Source organism: Bos indicus, chromosome 22 (genome assembly GCF_029378745.1).
Source record: "Bos indicus isolate NIAB-ARS_2022 breed Sahiwal x Tharparkar chromosome 22, NIAB-ARS_B.indTharparkar_mat_pri_1.0, whole genome shotgun sequence".
Classification (NCBI taxonomy): Eukaryota; Metazoa; Chordata; class Mammalia; order Artiodactyla; family Bovidae; genus Bos; species Bos indicus.
The window spans coordinates 7,393,749-7,413,237 of NC_091781.1; the positions used below are offsets into that span (position 1 = coordinate 7,393,749).

The 19,489-nt window shown below is 45.0% G+C and overlaps 1 protein-coding gene across 1 annotated transcript in view; it reads left to right on the top strand.

Annotated features, from left to right (window-relative positions):
* The window catches only part of CRTAP (cartilage associated protein), a 33,314-nt gene that overhangs the window by 5,914 nt on the left and 7,911 nt on the right, over positions 1–19,489 (top strand). Inside the window, exons 3-4 of the mRNA XM_019984910.2 lie at positions 2,319–2,490; positions 7,383–7,511. Of these exons, the coding sequence (XP_019840469.2) occupies positions 2,319–2,490; positions 7,383–7,511 (301 nt within the window). The remainder of the gene's footprint in view (positions 1–2,318; positions 2,491–7,382; positions 7,512–19,489) is intronic.

Genomic DNA, 19,489 nt, shown 5'->3' on the forward strand with positions numbered 1-19,489 from the left:
TAGAGCTTTGTTTGTTTTCTTTTCTATTTCATTTATGTGGCTGCCTCGGGATCTCTCGTTGTAGCTCGCAGGCTCTGGGGCATGCAGGCTCCATAGTTGTGGCAGGCGGACTTAGTAGCTCTGAGGCATGTGGGATCTTAGTTCCCTGACCAGGGGTGGAACGCATGTCGCCTGCATTGGAAGGCGGATTCTTAACCACTGGACCACCAGGGAAGTCCCTCTGCAGGGCTTTCTTTCTGCTGCCACCCTGCCATTTCTGCAGAGCCAGCGGTCTGGTATTTCTGCTTCCCCTGCCCCACACTCCCCTTCCCCCCACCTCCCATCCATCTCCAGGCAAAGCTTCAGTTCTTTGCCTGTCTTGCTTCCAGGGGATGCTGCCTGCCCAGGAGATATAAGGAGATCCATCTTCCTAACCTTAGGCTTTAAGTTGGGTGAAAATTCTAGGTCCCAGGGGTGACCCTCAAATACCCCCTGTCCAGAGCAGCTGAAAACAAAACTCTCAAAGGAGAACCACATGTGTATTTCAAGACCTGTCCTGGCCCCTCCAAGTTAGCAGGTTTCTGCCTGTGTCCAAAATCTCTACTTATTTCTGGTGAAGATGAAGCTGCTTCCTCAGCCCTAGTTATTCCTGGTACCTGGTGGAGGCAACAGGTAGCAAGAATTCCTTGATGTCTCCTCTGGCCGGCATGTGGCTGCCCTACCCAGGAACTCGTGCAGACATGTGAAACTCCTAGTTTATACTTTGCTGTTAGGGCAAGGGCCCTCTGACCCTTGCTTTAGCTTATCTTTTCCTTGAATTGATTTTTAAAATCAGTTTTATGGAGGTATAATTTATTTAAAACGAATCTTCTAATTTTAAGTGTATAATTCGATGAGTTTTGGCAAATGTGTGCAGTCATACAACTACCACCACAATCATACAGACGTTTTCTTCTCCCCTAAAAAGTTCCTGCGTTTAAAAAAAAAATTGTTTTAAATTTCCCTCATACCCCTTTGCAGTTATGTCTTTGCCCCTGACCCCTGGCAGCCACTGCTCTGGTTTCTGTCCCTGGTATTTTCCTTTTTTCCTTGATTCAAACTTGATTTTATTATCAAGCATCTGCTAGTTTTTGAGTTAAATAAAATAACTGTACCGCTGTGAACAGGGTAGAAAAATCTAGATGTAGGTAAGTCACTGACTGCCTTCCCAGCTGGGGAGAAGTTACTGTGCAGCACAGGGAACCCAGCCTGGTGCTCCCTGATGACCTGGGTGGGTGGAGTGGGGGAGGGAGGGAGGCTAGAGAGGGAGAGGGTGTGTGCATAATTAGGGCTGATTTGCCTTGTGGTATGGCAGAAACCAGCACAACATTGTAAAACAATTTTTTTTAATTAAAAAAAAAAAAAAAGAGTGAGCATAGTTTGTCCGGAGTTAATGAGAGTCAAGCTTCATGATAATCTGATTCCTTTTGGGAGGACAAATCTGTCTCTTCATGTCTGGACGGTCCTTGACTTCTCTCGGCTTCCAGAGCCTGTCTTTTTGTTTCGTTTTCGATTGATTTACACTGTGTCAGGTGTACAGAAGAGTGATTCAGTTATACATACGTGTACGTATATATATAAATTATACATGTATATATATATTCAGATTCTTTTCTGTTATACTTTATTACAAAATATTGAGTGAGGTTCCCTGTGCTATACAGTAGATCCTTGTTTATCCACTTTATATTTTATAAGATATTATGGAAAAACCCAAATGAACTTTTTGCCCAACCCAATATATAGTAATATGTAACTGTTAACCCCAAATTCCCTATATATCCCTCCTGATCCCTTTCCCCCTTGGTAACCATAAGTTTGTTTCTCTGTCTGTGATTCTATTTCTGTTTTGTATATAAGCTCGTTTGTATCATTTTTTTAGATTCCACGTATAAGTGGTATCATAGGATATTTGTCTTTCTCTGACTTCATTCAGCATGAGAATCTCTAGGTCCATCGACGTGGCATTATTTCCTTCTTTTTTATATGTGTATATATGTACCACATCTTCATCCATTCATCTGCTGATGGACATTTAGGTGCTTCCACGTCTTGATTATTGTAAATAGTGCTGCTATGAACATAGGGGTGTATGTATCTTTTGGAATTAGAGTCTTCATTTTTTCTGAACATATATCCAGGAGTGGGATGGCAGGACCATATGGTAGCTCTATTTTTAGTTTTTTAAGGAACCTCCATACATCGTATGTTCTCCATAGTGGCTGCCCCAGTCGACATCCCTCCCTTTTCTCCACACCCTCTCCAGCGTTTTTTACATGTAGACTTTTCGCTGATTCCAGAGCTTGTTCATCCGAGCCGTGCGGGCCTACAATGGCGAGAACTGGAGGACGTGCATCACCGACATGGAGCTGGCCCTTCCTGACTTCTTCAAGGCCTTCTATGAGTGTCTCGCTGCCTGCGAGGGCTCCCGGGAGATCAGGGACTTCAAGGATTTCTATCTTTCCATCGCAGGTTCGTAGTGGGTTTTATCCTCGACATAAAGGACACAGCTGCCCCTGCGAGTTCTACATGCTTTCTAGGAAACTCGGGTGGCTTCTGAGAAACTTTTGAGCGTAAATGAGAGTGGGTTAACTGGGGTGGCTGATACAGACATGGATTAGCCTCTGACTTGGCTGGAGCTTCTAGAGGAACAGTGAGTGCGGTGTTCAGACACAGGCCTGTGGAGAAGGTTTGTTTCATCAGTCCTACTTGACTGCAGATTCCCACAGGCTTGTAGCAAAATAAAATTGAGCCCCAAAGCATCTCACACCTCGGCTTAGGGAGATAACTTTGATTATGGCAGTTTTTCAGCATGCAGAGTCTGCATGCTCGATCACTAAGTCATGTCTGACTCTGTGACTCCATGCATGTAACCCGCCAGGCTCCTCTGTCTGTGGAAATTCCCAGGCAAGAATACTGGAGTGGGTAGCCATTTCCTTCTCCAAGAATGAAGAGTATAATTAGTGATCACTAAGGCAACTTTGGTGGCTCAGACAGTAAAGGATCTGCCTGCAATGCAGGAGACCCAGATTCGATCCCCGGGTCAGACAGATCCCCTGGAGAATGAAATGGTAACCCACTCCGGTACTCTTGCCTGGAGAATTCCATGGGCAGAGAAGCCTGGCGGTCTACAGTCCATGGCGTCACAAAGATGTCAGGCACGACTGAGTGACTAACACATATACACAAGGTAACTTTTGGGGAAAAAGAAAACATTTTCTGATGATAAAATAATGCCTGCTTATTTTAAGAAGTTTGGAAAGCACAAGAAAGAGTAAAGAAAGAAAATTGAGGACTTCCCTGGTGGTCCAATGGTTAAGACGCTGAGCTTCCCAGGGAGCAGGGGGCACCGGTTCAATTCTGATCCTGATCAAGGAACTAAGATCCTGCATTCCTTCAGGCTTGGCCAAAACAAGAAAAAGAAAATTGAAAACACATAAATAGCCCTAGGGGTTTTCTTTAACCATTAGTGGGCAGCAATGCTCCAGAGGATAGGAAATGGCCAAGAGATGTCTCTAAGTGGTTTGGGAACACAGACCCTCAAACTGCCCCTTGCTGGAAGGGGCCCCAGGTCAGATAAGCCTGGAATTGGTCTGAGGGTTGTCTGCTTCTTGGAGTCTCTGTGCCCCGTGATGATTAATGACTCTCAGAAACCCTGAGGCGGGCAGCTCTTTTACAGTTATTGAGTCCAGGATGGTTGTTTGTTGTTGTTGTTTTAGTAAATTTTTGCTTGTGAAACTCTTTTTCTACAGAGTACCTTTATTTTTCTTAACAAAACGTTTTTATTGTGGAATATTTCAAACATATACAAAATATAGAAGAGTGTGAAGAAAGCCCACTTACCCATGACTCAGCTTCGCTACTGTCAACTCATGGCAGAGTATCATCTGAAAACCCCCCTCTTCCCTCTCAGGTTCAGATCAGATCAGATCAGTCGCTCAGTCATGTCCGACTCTTTACGACCCCATGAATCGCAGCACGCCAGGCCTCCCTGTCCATCACCAACTCCCGGAGTTCACTGAGACTCTCGTCCATTGAGTCAGTGATGCCATCCAGCCATCTCATCCTCTGTGGTCCCCTTTTCCTCCTGCCCCCAATCCCTCCCAGCATCAGAGTCTTTTCCAATGAGTCAGCTCTTCGCGTGAGGTGGCCAAAGTACTGGAGTTTCAGCTTCAGCATCAGTCCTTCCAATGAACACCCAGGACTGGTCTCCTTCAGAATGGACTGGTTGGATCTCTTTGCAGTCCAAGGGACTCTCAAGAGTCTTCTCCAACACCACAGTTCAAAAGCATCAATTCTTCGGTGCTCAGCCTTCTTCACAGTCCAACTCTCACATCCATACATGACCACAGGAAAAAACCATAGCCTTGACTAGACGGACCTTTGTTGGCAAAGTAATGTCTCTGCTTTTGAATATGCTATCTAGTTTGGTCATAACTTTCCTTCCAAGGAGTAAGCGTCTTTTAATTTCATGGCTGCAAGCAAATTCCAGGTGTTCCCTCATTTTGTATATTTTGTTTCAATAGATATCTCTAAAAGATAAGAACTCTTTTTTTTTTTAACATAACCACCAAACTATTATACCTAAAAGAATTATAACAGCAGTTCCTTGATCTCATCATCAAATATCCAGTGTCCCAGTCGTCTTAGAAATGGCATAAATATATGTGTGTGTCCCTTACATTTATAATTTGTTGGTTTGAATCAGGTTCAAAATAAAGTCCACACATTGCACTTGGTTAGTTTCTTAATCTTTCAGGTTGCTGTGAGGCCACCATCACCATCCATCTGCAGAACTTTTTCATCTTCTCAGACTGAAACTCTGTATCCATTAAACACTAGTTCCCAGGACCTCCCCAGTGGTCCAATGGTTAGCACTCAGCATTTTTCACTGCTGAGGGCACAGGTTCAATCCCTGGTCAGGAAACAAGACTCCCGGCTTGGCAAAAAAAAAAAAAAATTGAAGAATAGTTAATTTGCAATATTGTGTTAGTTTCAAGTATACAGCAAAGTGACTCAGTTACACATATACACATATGTATATATACACACACATTTTTTTCAGATATAATTTCCATTATAGGTTATCACAAAATACTGGGCAGAGTTCCCTGTGCTCTGTATACAGTGCGTGGCGTGCCTGCTCGGTCATGTCTGACTGTTTGCGACCCCGTGGACTGTAGCCCCCCAGGCTCCTCTGTCCATGGGATTCTCCAGGCAAGAATACTGGAGTGGTTGCCATTTCCTTCTCCAGGGGACCTTCCCGACCCAGGGATCAAACCCTTGTTTCTTGCCTCTCCTGCACTGACAGGCGGGTTCTTTACCAGCTGAGCCGCCGGGGAAGCCCCCTATGTATACAGTCGGTCTTTGTTGTTTACCTGTTTTATACATGGCAGTGTGTATCCCTTAATCCCAAACTCCTGATTTTTTCCCCCACCTCCCAAGCCCAGTGCTTCTGGTCCTCAGCGGAAGGGCTAGGATTTAGACCCAGGTGTTCTGACCGTGGTCTCACCTCTTAACCTGTGAAATAGTGTCTCACCTGAGGGGGTTACCCTGGATTAACACTTAATCTCAAACTTTATTTTTGGTAGTTAATATAAGCACATACTATCGCATGTGAAAGACAAAGGGATATAATGTGAAAAACGTCTCCTGCTTTCTCAGTTAGGTCCTGACTAGAAAGAGAAGTGCTTTCCAGTTCCCCAGTATAATTACTGTTGAAATGAATAATTCATGGACAGATGCTTCCAGACGAGGACAACTTGCTGTCCATTAGATTCTCTGTTCTCCACCCCCTCACCCCTGACCATGCAGTGATTTAGCACAGTATTGAGAATTCTTGCCTGAATCTTTTTTTTCCTATAAAGGTTATGTAAATATAAAACCACTTTCCCCTTTATTTTTGTGCCTGCTTCTTCCATACAGAATACATACCCTACATTACACACTATTCTATTTTATGCTTTTTCCACTTAACAGTATATCCTAACTAGTACATAGAGACTGTTTCATTATTCTTCTCATTTCTGCCGAGTACTCCGTTGAGGGTCGGGGTAAGAGTGTGCTACTGTTTATTCAACCATCTGGTAGACATTGGGGCTGCTCCAGTCTTTTGCTTGGGCTTCCCTGGTGGCTCAGCTGGTAAAGAATCCACCTACAATGCGGGAGACCTGGGTTTGATCCCTGGGTTGGGAAGATCCCCTGGAGAAGGGAAAGGCTACCCACTCCAGTATTCTGGCCTGGAGAATTCCATGGACCGTATAGCCCATGGGGTCGCAAAGAGTCATACACGACTGAGCGACTTTCACTTTCTTTCAATCTTTTGCTATAACATCTACTACTGTACTGGGGAATTTTAGTGGGTTTCTTTTTTGTTGTTCTTGTTTGCTAAGTATGGAAATGTGTTTGCAAAGTCAGCATCAGTGGGATTGATGGTTCAGGGTGAATGTTTCAGTAAATTATTTGGTATTTTAAGGTACTGTTTTGTATTCCTACCAACCAGGGAGAGTGCCTACTCCTCCACAGTCTTGCTGGCAAAATGTGTACCATCATGCTGGAAAGGGAAGGGCTGAGGACCACGCTGGATTTAGGGACCAGCTCCAGAAGTAGTATCCATCAGTTGTTAACTGTCCACATTTCATTGGCTCATTTAGTCACATGGTCCCAGCTGAACTGCAAAGGTGGCTGGGAAATGTAGTCTTCCACATCTTTCTATGTGCCTGTATTTAGGTCTGCCTGCTCTCTTTTAAAACCTGTGTGGATTCTGCTATTTGTATGTACCATGACTTCTTAATCACCATCCTACTGATTGACATTTGGGTTACTTTCAAGTTTGTTTGCTTAAGTGTGCCCAAGTCTAAAGAACATTTTCCCAGAAGGAGACTACTGGGTTAGAGAATATGTATATTTTAACCTTGGATAAATTTTGTCAAATCGTTCTCCAAAAAACTTGTTCCTTTTTTGCTCCTACCAACAAAATATGAGACTGTGAATCTCGATATTCTCTCCTTAACACTGGGTGTTGTCAACTTTTAAACATTTTGCCAATTTAATAGCTTACATTATTTTAGGATTTCTTAATTACAAATAAGGTTAAGATCTTTTCACAATGTTTATCAGCCCCTTTTATAATTTCTGTTAGCATCTTTTTGGCTATTTTTATAGCCAGCATTTGTCCTTCTCCTATTGATTTAGCATGCTTCATGTATTAAAGATTTTGGCCCTTTATCGTAAGTAGTGCAAATATTTTACTTTTATCATTTTATCATGATCATTTTGGCCTTAATTGTTTTGGGGGGGGTGGGGCAGAAGTGGCATAAAGAAAATAATGAATGCACCGCCTGAAAATCTGTGTGTTCTTTCAGATCATTATGTGGAGGTCCTGGAATGCAAAATTCAGTGTGAGGAGAACCTCACCCCTGTCATAGGAGGATATCCGGTGGAGAAATTTGTGGCTACCATGTATCATTATTTGCAGTTCGCTTATTATAAATGTAAGTACTCATCTTCTAGGCAATCTGGGCAAGGTACTAAGACTCAGCTTCCACCTCAGTGGAGAGTACTAACCTTGTAAGATTGTCTTGAGGATTAAATGAGTTGGTAGATGTGGAATGCTGATGGAATTCACACACTGGCACAGGGCAAACTCTATATAACTGGTGTTTTTGTTTATTAATCTTTTTTTTTTTTTGACTGCTCCATGCAGCTTGCAGGATACTAGTTCCCTGACCAGGAATGGAACACCCTGTAGTGGAAATGTGAAGTCCTAACCACTGGACTGCAAAGGGAATTCCTTTTAGAAATTCCCAATGGCTTCCCTGATGGCTCAGTGGTAAAAAATTTGTCTGCAATGCAGGAGATGCAAGAGATGAAGTTTCTATCCCTGAGTGGGAAAGATTCCCTGGAGGAGGAAATGGCAACCCACTCCAGTATTCTTGCCTGGAAAGTCCCACGGACTTAGAGGAGCCTAGCGGGCTATGGTCCATGGGGTTGCAGAAGAGTCGGACACAACTGAGCGATTAAACCCCCACCACTATATATATCATTATTTCCCTTCCTCCACACCATTGACCTTTTCACTCTTAACCCTAAGATCACTGCAGTTGATCCTGCCTTGAACTTGGAGTTTCTCGATCAGAACCTTCCAGATGGACAAAAGGCTCACATGGGAGAGAGAGAAAGGAATTCAGACTTCAAAGCCCAAATTTCCTGCCTTCCTTTCTTTCCCTGTAACCAAGATTGCCGGGGGCCACTTGCTTGAGCAGCGTGTGCCCTGGCGGTTCAGTGATGAGCACGGGACGTTACTGGGGTCATTTGCTATGCGGAAGACTCTGCTCTCCTGATGACATATCTGGTTCGTGGGCTGGAGTCTGACTAGCTTCCCCGAGGCTGTCTTTCAGACTCAGGGGTGGCAGGTCATAGGGCCTCGGGGGTGTCTTGGAGGACTGACAGGTGACTTTGGCTTCCACAGCCTCCTCCCCCGCTGTGAGCATCTTGTTCTTTGTGGAGTTCCCTCTGCCCACAGCAGACACCTGCCCACCTACCGGGTGATCCCACCTCATCTCCTCTCCAGGACACACCAGAGGCCTTGCCTGCTGAAGGTCAAAAAAGGAAAGAGAAAAATTTTGCTTCATTCCCTCTCTCTTTCTCTATTTTAATTTTTTAACTAAAAAATTTAAACTTTTGCTGCTAATCAAGATGATTCCTTTGTTCCTAAAAAGTCTCTGATACTGACATTTACACCATGTTTTTCTGAGGAAGGTAACTGGCCTCTCTCAGCAGTGAACCTGATCTTCACCAGCCTGTTCAGTTCAGTTCAGTCTCTCAGTCGTGTCTGACTCTTTGCGACCCCATGAATCGCAGCACGCCAGGCCTCCCTGTCCATCACCAACTCTTGGAGTTCACTCAGACTTATGTCCATCAAGTCAGTGATGCCATCCAGCCATCTCATCCTCTGTCGTCCCCTTCTCCTCCTGCCCCCAATCCCTCCCAGCATCAGAGTCTTTTCCAATGAGTCAACTCTTCGCACGAGGTGGCCAAAGTACTGGAGTTTCAGCTTTAGCATCATTCCTTCTAAAGAAATTCCAGGGCTGATCTCCTTCACCAGCCTGAACCCCATCTAAATGTGCAATGAAATGGCCCGAAATGCCCCTTGGTTGGGACATTTCTGAGACCAGCAGGAGGCCAAGGGCTGTTTTAAAGAGGTGTCTTTCTCGTGTCCCCTTTCGTGGAGGGAAGGGTGAGTTTATTTGCCACTGTCAGCCTGGCATGAACTGTCTGGTAAAGGATTCATTAGCAGAGAGGATGAGAGTCTACTTCTATATAATCTGTGGACACGCTTCCCTGCTGGGCAGCACCGAGCTCACAGCATGTTCCAGCAAATAGCTGTTGACTGCATTCTAGTGTGGAGGGGCGGTCTTCTACCGGACAATGTCTTTGCTTATGAAGAGCCTTCTTTTTAAAAATAAGTACCTGGTTTAAGGTAACTGTTTTTTCCCCCTAAAAAGCCTTGTAGTATAGGTTTAGTGCAATAAACATCACAGAGATATACAGAAAAACATCAAGCACATCACCCATTCTAATCTCCCTGCTCCCTCTCACCTGACCCCAGATTTAACTACTGGCTTATATTTATCCACACTCGGAAAGCTCTTATTTTAATGAGAATTACAGAAAATTATGTACTTTTTAAAAAAATTTCTGAAAATTGAAAAACATATTAGAAAGGATGGTATAATAAACTAGGGGGTGTGTCCTCAGTTGCTTCAGTCGTGTCTGACTCTCTGTGACCCTATGGACTGTAGCCCGCCAGGCTCCTCTGTCCATGGCATTCTCAAGCAAAATTCTGGAGCGGGTTGCCATGCTCTCCTCCAGGGGATCTTCCTGACCCAGGGATCAAACCTGGTCTATTATCTCTCCTGCATCGACAGGTAGGTTCTTTACCAGGGAAGCCCAATGGACTAGGGGTGACTGTCACCCAATTCAAACATTTATCAACACATTGCCGATCTTGGGTTTAGCTTCTACATGTTCTGTTGGATGAAAATACAGCTGGTATTTTTGTTTCATTTTCATGAAGGCTGTGCCAGCACTTCACTGAGCTAATTGTGATGGACATTGAAACGTGAATCTTCCAACCACTGAGCAGGCTGGGTTCAGTGGCAACACGCCAGAACACTGGAGTTCAGCACTGCACTGGATACGTCCAGGCTCTGGCAACTCACTGCTCACGCCTCTGAAGCCTTTACTTGCTCTAAAAACCACCGGGCGTATCAGAAACTGACAAGGACAAAATAGCTAAAACAACAAGATTTTCAGCATTTATTGCTGCTCTGCAAGAAATCTTTGTTTTTGGGAATATAAATAAGCACTGTGAGTGAAATGTAACTCTTAAAATTGGCTTCTTGAAAGTCAGCCCTGTTTTGAATTCTTTTTCCGAGACCTACACCAGGACATTTCTTGAGGGCAGATGTCATTTCCAGCCCCACAGATTTGTGAACAGCAAGTGTCCACGTGTGTGTGTTAGTTGCTCAGTCATGTCTGACTCTTTGCAACCACATGGACTGTAGCCCGTCGGATTCCTCTGTCCATAGAATTCTCCAGGCAAGAATATTGGAGTGGGTTGCCATTCCCGTCCCCAGCGGATCTTCCCAACCCAGGAATGGAACCCCAGTCTCCTGCCTTGCAGGAAGATTTTTTTTATCCTCTGAGCCACCAGGGAAGCCCAGGAAGTGTCCATAAGCAAGGGTTTTAAAGTTGTAGTTATGGGAAGTGGCCACAAGGTGGTAGCACTTCTTCACACCCAGGTCTGGTTACCTGGGCATCCAGAGCCTTAAACCAGTTTTCCTGGGTTGTCAAAGAGAGCTGAATATAGGAAAAGAAATGGCCTGAGGCTTGTGTCGCATTCCTTCTTTCCACTGACCTTTCACACCAGGAAGAAATCCCAGCCCCTGCAAAAGGGCTAGGCTGAGGGTGCTGTTGTCCAGAGGTGGGACAACTAATTGAAGGAGGCTGGAGTTGGGAACCGGCCACCAGGACACGGGGAGACTTTTTCAAGCTCTTCCAGCCCAGCGGGTCCACCAATCTGGGTGCACTGGACCTGGAACAGCTTTTCACGGGGCTGGCTGAATCTGGACTGTGGTCCCATCTGGGGCAGACTTGGCACCACAGGTGCAAAGGGCTCTTTGGCTCATCCTCCCCAGCTCCTCCAGCCCCATGAGAATTCAACCTTGAGACCAAAGCCTGCTCAGGCCCCAGGGATGTGGCGCCAGCCCAGAGCCCCAAGGCCCGAGGGGATGTGGTAAGCACTGCTTTTTTTTAGATTTACAGTGTTGTGTTTTAGCTGTATAGCAACTTGGTTCAGTTATGCTGTTTTTCAGATCCTTTTCCTGTATAAGATGTTACAGAAAGTTGGGCAGGCTTCTGTGTACTACGCAGTAGGTCCTTTTTGTGTATCTGTTAATCCTAACATCCTAATTCATCACTGCTGCTGCTAAGTCGCTTCAGTCGTGTCCGGCTCTGTACGACCCCATAGACGGCAGCTCACCAGGTTCCCCCGTCCCTGGGATTCTCCAGGCAAGAACACTGGAGTGGGTACCACCCTAATTTCTTCTTTGGGAATCATACGTTTATTTTTTAACTCTGTGAGTCTCTTTGTGTTGCACAGATTAATTCGTTTGAATTTTTAGATTCTAACTGTAAGCAATTTCTTTCTTTCTTTTTTTTTGTAAGCAATTTCATATGATGTTTGTCTTTCTCAGTCAGACTTCCTTCACTAGTTTGATCGTGTCTAGGTCCATCCATGTGGCTACCAATGGCACCATCTCACCCTTTTTTATGGCTGAGTAATATTCCATTGCATACATGTGCCACATCTTCTTTTTCTGTTCGTCTGTCAGTGGACACTGTGGTGGGTTCCATGTCCTGGCTGTTGTAAACAGGGCTGCACTAACCATAGGGGTGCATGAGTCTTTCATAATTCTGGTTTTCTTCAATTATTCACGCAGGAGTGGGGTGGTGGGATCATATGCCAGCTCGGTTTTTAGGTTTTTGAAGAAACTCCATACTGTTCTCCAGAGTGCCTCTTACCAATTTACATTCCAGACAGCAGCTTAGGAGGGTTTTCTGTGTTCCAAGCTATCTCCACATTTACTGTTTCTAGACGTTTTGCTGATGGCCATTCTGACTGGTGTGAAGGGATATCTCCTTGCAGGTCATATTTGCATTTCTCTAATAATAGCCTTGTGGAGCATCTTTTCCACTGTTTTTTTTTTTTTTTTAATCTTTTCAAGCCATCTGAGTGAAAGGAACCTCTTGAGATTGGCTTTTTGAAAGTTGCCCACGTTTTGATTTTTTTTTGCCCTACCCCAGGTCATTTCTTGAGAAAGAAAGAAAGTGAAGTCGCTCAGTCGTGTCCAACTCTTTGCGACCCCATAGACGGCAGCCCACCAGGCTCCTCTATCCATGGGATTCTCCAGGCAAGAATACTGGAGTGGGTTGCCATTTCCTTCTTCAGTGCATGAAAGTGAAAAGTGAAAGTGAAGTCGCTCAGTCGTGTCCGACTCTTTGCCTCCCCATGGACTGCAGCCTACCAGGCTCCTCCATCCATGGGATTTCCCAGGCAGGAGTACTGGAGTGGGGTGCCATTGCCTTCTCCGATGTCTAGTTTAGAGCATTGCATCTTTTTCATACGTTATTGTTTCAAACAGTAAGAATTAATTTTACATTTTGAAGCAGGCTTCTTGAAAGTCGACCTTGTTTTGACTTTTTTCCCCGTGATCTACCCCAGGGCATTTCTTGAGGGCAGGTGTCATTTGCAGCCCCGCAGGGTTATTGAAGTCAGTGTCCATTAACCTGTTTCAAAGCTGTAGTAAGGAGAACCGGCCACAAGGAGGCAGCACTTCTTCACACCCAGGTCTGGTTACCTGGGCAGCCAGAGCCTCAGAAAAGTCGCGTTCCCTAGTTGTCAAGGAGAGTGGAATGTGCCACAAGAAACTCCCAGCGCTTGTGTTTCATTCCTTCTTCCCGAACCCTTTTACCCCGCGGGGAAATCCCAGCCTCTGAAAAACCGCAGCGCTAAGGGTGCTGTCCTCGGAGGCTGGTGGTAGGAACCCCAGGACATGGGGAGGGACCAGGTGACTTTTCCAAGCTCTTGCAGCTTGAAGAGTTCACCAATCTTTAGGTGCACTGGGCTTCCTGTGGCTTTTAATGAGCCCGCCTGGATCTGGACATTATGGTCTAATAGGTAGGATTCCAGGGACTACAGATCCAAGGGGTGTTGCTTTGCTGGCACACAGCTCCCAGCTCCCTCAGCCCCATGAGAGTCCAGTCTTCAGACCCTAGCCTGCTCAGGGCCCCAAGGCCCTAGAGGAACATGGCAGGCACTGGGGTTTTTAATATTTTATCTTAGATGGAGTAGAATTTTACTATTGAATATGTTTTAGGTATACAGCATCTTGATTCAGTTGTGGATGTGTTTTTTTGACCCTCTTCCCTTATATTACAGTGTTGAGCACAGTTCCCTGTACTATATAATAGGTCCTTCTGGATTATCTGTTTTATGTATATGAGAGCATATATGTTAATCCCAACCTCCTAATTCATCCCTCCTGCCCTAATTTCCTCTTTGGGCATCATATGTTTGTTTTGTGACTCTGTGAGTGTCTTTGTTTTACATATATGAATTTGTTTGGATCAGTTTTCAGATTCCACCTGTAGATGAGCTCATATTTTTATTTCTCAGTGTGATGGACTTCACTGCAGATGATTACGTCTAGGTGCATCCATATGGCTCCCAGTGGTATCGCTGTCGCTCTCTTTTGGCTGAGTAACATTCCGCTGGATACATGTGCCACATCTTTTTCTGATCACCTGTCGATGGATGCTGCACTGTTGGGGTGCATGTGTTTTTTGAAATTTAGTTTTCTCAGATTATACTCCCAGCAGTGGCATGGATCTTTTCCCTGCTTTATTTTCAGTTTTAAAAGAACCTCCACGCTGTTCTCCAGAGCTTAGGAGGGTTCCCTTTGCTCCACCCCGTCTCCACATTTACTGGTTATAGATGTTTTGCTGATGGCCATTCTGACTGGTGTGAGCTGTTACCTTCTTGCAGTTCTGATTTGCATTTTTCTAATGATAGCTTTGTGGAGCACTTTTACCACTGTTTTTTTGTTTTTTCTTTTCAAACAGTGTGATTGAAATTTACATCTTTAAATTGGCTTCTTAAAAGTTGGCCCTATTTGAATTTTTTTTCCCCTGACCTTCCCTGGGGCATTTCTTGAAGGCAGGTGTTATTTCCAGCCCTGTAGGATTTTTGAAGGCAAGTTCAGTTCAGTTGCTCAGTCATATCCAATTCTTTGCGAGTCCATGGACTGCAGCACGCCAGGCTTCCCTGTCTATCACCAACTCCTGGAGCTTGCTCAAACTCATGTCCATCAAGTCGGTGATGCCATCCAACCATCTCATCCTCTGTCGTCCCCTTCTCCTCCTGCCTTCAGTCTTTCCCAGCATCAGGGTCTTTTCCAATGACTCAGTTCTTTGCATCAGGTGGCCAAAGGATTGGAGCTTCAGCTTCAGCATCATTCCTTCCAATGAATATTCAGAGTCAATTTCCTTTAGGATTGACTGGTTTGATCTCCTTGCAGGCCAAGGGACTCTCAAGAGTCTTCTCGAATACCACAGTTCAAAAGCATTAATTCTTCAGCACTCAGCTTTCTTTGTAGTCCAACTCTCACATCCATACATGACCACTGGAAAAACCATAGCTTTGACTAGACGGACCTTTGTCAGCAAAGTAATGTCTCTGCTTTTTAATATGCTGTCTATGTTGGTCATAGGTTTTCTTCCAAGGAGCAAACGTCTTTTAATTTCATGGCTGCAGTCACCATCTGCAGTGATTTTGGAGCCCCCCAAAATAAAGTCTCTCACCGTTTCCATTGTTTCCCTATTTGTTTGCCATGAAGGGATGGGACCAGATGCCGTGATCTTAGTTTTTTGAATGTTGAGATTCAAGCCAGCTTTTTCACTCTCCTCTTTCACTTTCATCAAGAGGCTCTTTAGTTCCTCTTTGCTTTCTGCCGTAAGGGTGGTGTCATCTGTATATCTGAGGTTATTGATATTTCTCCTGGCAATCTTGATTCTAGCTTGTGCTTTATCCAGCCCAGCATTTCGCATGATGTACTCTGCATATAAGTGAAATAAGCAGGGTGACAATATACAGCCTTGATGTACTCTTTTCCCAATTTGGAACCAGTCTGTGTTCCATGTCTGGTTCTAACTGTTGCTTCTCAACCTGCATACAGATTTCTCAGGAGGCAGGTGAGGTGGTTTGGTATTCCCATCTCTTGAAGAATTTTCCAGTTTGTTGTGATCCATACAGTCAAAGGCTTTGGCGTAGTCCATGAAGCAGAAGTAGATGTTTTTCTGGAACTCTCTTGTTTTTTCTATGATCCAATGGATGTTAGCAATTTGATCTCTGGTTCCTCTGCCTTTTCTAAATCCAGCTTGAATATCTGGAAATTCTCGGTTCACGTACTGTTGAAGCCTGGCTTGGAGAATTTTGACTATTACTTTGCTAGCGTGTGAAATGAGTGCAATTGAGTGGTAGTTTGAACATTCTTTGGCATTCTTTCTTTGGGACTGGAATGAAAACTGACCTTTTCCAGTCCTATGGCCACTGCTGAGATTTCCAGATTTGCTGGCGTATTGAGTGCAGCACTTTCACAGCATCATCTTTTAGGATTTGAAATAGCTTAACTGGAATTCCATCACCTCCAGTAGTTTTTTCGTAGCGATGCTTCCTAAAGCCCACTTGACTTAACAGTGTGCATAAAAGCCCGTTTTAAAGTTGTAGTAATGAGAAATGACCACAAGGAGGCAGCACCACTTCATGTGCAGGTCTGCTCACCCGGGCAGCCAGAGCATCAGCAAAGTCCGTTCTTAGGTTGTCAAGAATGTTGTTTAGGGTGTCCAGCAAATTGGTTCAGTGATGCACACACATAGATGTATTGTGCTTTGGATCCTTTTCCCTTATGGGTTGTTAGAGTGTTTCACAGTTCCCTGTGCTGTACAGTAGGTCCTTTTTTATTTTCTATATTATGTATATGAGAGTGTATCTGTTAATCCTAACCTCCTACTTCATCCCTCCCACTCCAATTTCCCCTTATAGAATCATACACTGGTTCTGAACCTGTGAGTCTCCTTGCGTTACATAGATTATTTGTATCAGTTTTTGGGTTCCAACTGTAAGTGATCTCATACAATATTTGTCTTTCTCAGTCCGAGTTGCTTCACTTAGTATGATCGTGTCTAGGTCCATTCAGGTGGCTGCTAATGGCATCATTTCATCCTTCCTTATGGCTGAGTACTCCTCCATTGTATACATGGGCCACATCATTTTCTGTTCATCTAACGATGGGCACTGCTGTGGCTTCCATTCCTGGGTGTTGTAAGCAGTGCTGCACTGAATGTTGGGATGCACGTGTTTTTTGAAATTCCGTCTTCTCCACTTGTACAGGAGTGGAGTGGCCAAATCATATGCCCACTCTATATTTATTCAGTAGTTTTGAAAGAACTCACGATGTTCTCCGGAGTTCCTGGAGATTTAAATTCACAAGAACTTTGTAGGAGGGTTTCCTTTGCTCCACCCTGTCTCCACATTTACTGTTTGTAGACATTTTCCTGATGACCATTCTGGCTGGTGCAAGTTAATACCTCCTTGCAGTTCTGATTGACATTTGTCTAGTAATAGCCATTTAGAGCATCTTTTTCATACTTTGTTTCAAACAGTATGGGTGAAATTTACATTTTGTAGTGGGCTTCTTGAAAGTCCACCTTGTTTGACTTTTTTTCCTGTGACCTACCCCAGGGCATTTCTCGAGGGCAGGTGTCATTTGCAGCCCCGCAGGGTTATTGAAGGCGAAGTGGCCATAAACCTTGGTTTTAAAGTTGTAGTAATGAGGAACCGCCACAGGCAGCAGCGCTTCCTCACACGTAGGTCTGATCACCTGGAGAGCCAAAACCTCAGGAAAGTCAGTCAATTCCTGGGTTGTCAAGAGAAAAGAAGGTGCCAGGAGAAATGCCCAGGGGCCTGTGTCTCGTTCCTTTACCCCTTCTCCCCACGGACAAATCCCAGCCCCTGCAAAACCACTCTGCTGAGGGTGATGTCGTCCGAGGTTGGTGCTGAGTTCCTTCACCAGGACACGTCCAGGAGACCTGCTGGCTTTTGGAAGCTCTTCCAGACTGAGGGCCCACCAGTCTTTGGATGCTCTGGGCTTCGTGTAGCTTCTGAAGGGCCCGCCTGCATCTGGAGACTGTGGTCCCATCCAGAGGGGACCAGTCCTTACAGGTCCAAGGGGCTCTGCTTTGATGGCATGTAGTCCCCAGCTCCCTCAGCCCCGTGAGAGCCCAGTCTTGAGACCCAAGCCTCTCAGGGTGTAAGGATGTGACACCAGCCTGGGTCCCCATGCCCTGAGGGCAATATGGTGGGCACTGCTTTTTTTTTAAATGTAATTTTAAAAAATTTAAAATAGAACTGAAATAGAACTGACTTATACTACAGTGTTTGTTGGGGTTGTACAGCAAATTGGTTCAGTTATGCACACACGTGGATGTATTGTTTTTCAGATCCTATCCCTGTAGTTTTACAGTGTGTTTCGTGGAGTTCCCTGTGGTGTATAGTAGGTCCCTCTTGATTATCTGTTTTATATATAAAAGAGTGCAACTGTTAATCCTAACCTCCTAATTCATCCCTTCTGCCCTAATTTCCCCTTTGTGATCGTAAGTTTGTTTTCCAACTCTGTGAGTCTCTTTGTGTTGCATAAATTAATTAATTCTTATTATTTTCTAGATTCCAAATCTAAGTGATCTCGTATACCATTTGTCTTTCCCAGTCTGACTGACTTCACTTGGTATGATCATGTCTGGGTCTGTCAGTGTGGCCGCCAGTGGCACCATTTCATCCTTTGTATAGCTGAGTAATATTCTGTTGTAAACATGTGACATCTCTTCTTTTTCCATTGATCTTTCGATGGACATTGTGGTGACTTCCCTGTCTTGCCTGTTGTAATCAGAGGTGCACTTGTCTCTTGGAATTCTGGTTTTCTCCAGTTACATGCCCAGGACTGGGGTGGCCCAATCATATGCTAGTTCTATTGTTAGTTTAATGAATTTCCACACTGTTCTCCAGAGTGCCTGATACCCAATTTCCTTTCACAACAACCTGGTTGGAGGATTGTCTTTGCTGCACTCTGCCTCCGCATTTGTTGTCTGTATACAGACCATTTGCTGATGGCCATGCTGACGGCTGTGGGGCGATTCCTCCTTGCATTTTTGATTTGCCTTTCTCTAGTAGTCATATGGATATATGTCACATACATATAGTAGTAGTCATGAGTCTGAGCAAGCTCCGGGAGTTGATGATGGATAGGGAAGCCTGATGTGCTGCAGTCCATGGGGTTGCAAAGACTCAGACATGACTGAGTGACTGAACTGAACTGAGTCATGTGGAGCAGCTTTTCCATTACTTTTTTAAAAACAGTATGAATGAGATTTACCTTTTGAAGTTGGCTTTTTGAAAGTCGGCCCCGTGTTGAATATTTTTTCATAGCCTACTGCAGTACATTTCTTGAAGGTAGGTGTCATTTCCAGTCCTTGCAGGGTTGATGAACGGGAAATGGCCTTAAGTGGGGGTTTTAGAGTTGTAGTTATGGGAAAAGGCCACGAGGCGACAGCACCACTTCACATCCAGATCTGGTTACCTGGGCAGACAGAGCCTTAGGGAGGTCCTGTTCCTGGGTTGTCAAGGAGAGGGGAATGTGCCAGAAGAAACGCCCAGGGTCCAGTGTCTCATTCCTTCTTCCCTTTCCCTTTGCCCCCATGGAGAAATCTCAGCATCTGGAAAACCGCTCTGCTGAGGGAGCACCTCCTCCATAGGTGGGGGCGACTCTCAGGAAGGAGGGTGGAGGTGGGAGCCCAGCACCAGGACATGAGGAGGGGAGACCAGGTGACTTTACGAAGCTCTTACAGCCCAGGAGGATCCACAGATCTTTGGGTGCCCTGGGCTTCTTGTGGCTTTTTGTGGGCCTGCCTGGCTCTGGAGATTGTGGTCCCATCAAGAGGGAGTGGGCAGTACAGGTCCAGGGGGTCTCATTTGCTTGCCCGTCCTCCGTCAGACCCATGAGAGTCCAGCCTCCAGACGCAGGCCTGCTCAGGCCCCAGGGATGTGACACAGCCCAGGTCACGGTGGCCTGACAGGGATTGACTAGTTATTTCTGCCTTGGCCTCTGTGTACCGAGGAACTTATGTCATTTTCACAAATGGATTCCACTTTTCCCTGGAGATCCTGTCTACGGCCTGTTCATCCCTGAGGTTGTTGTTGTTTTTTTTTCGTCATTGCAGGAGTTCCGTCGGAGGGGCTTGGAGAACGGGCTTGTTGGTGATCTTTTTCTTCCGGAAGCCGTTCTTCACCGGAGAA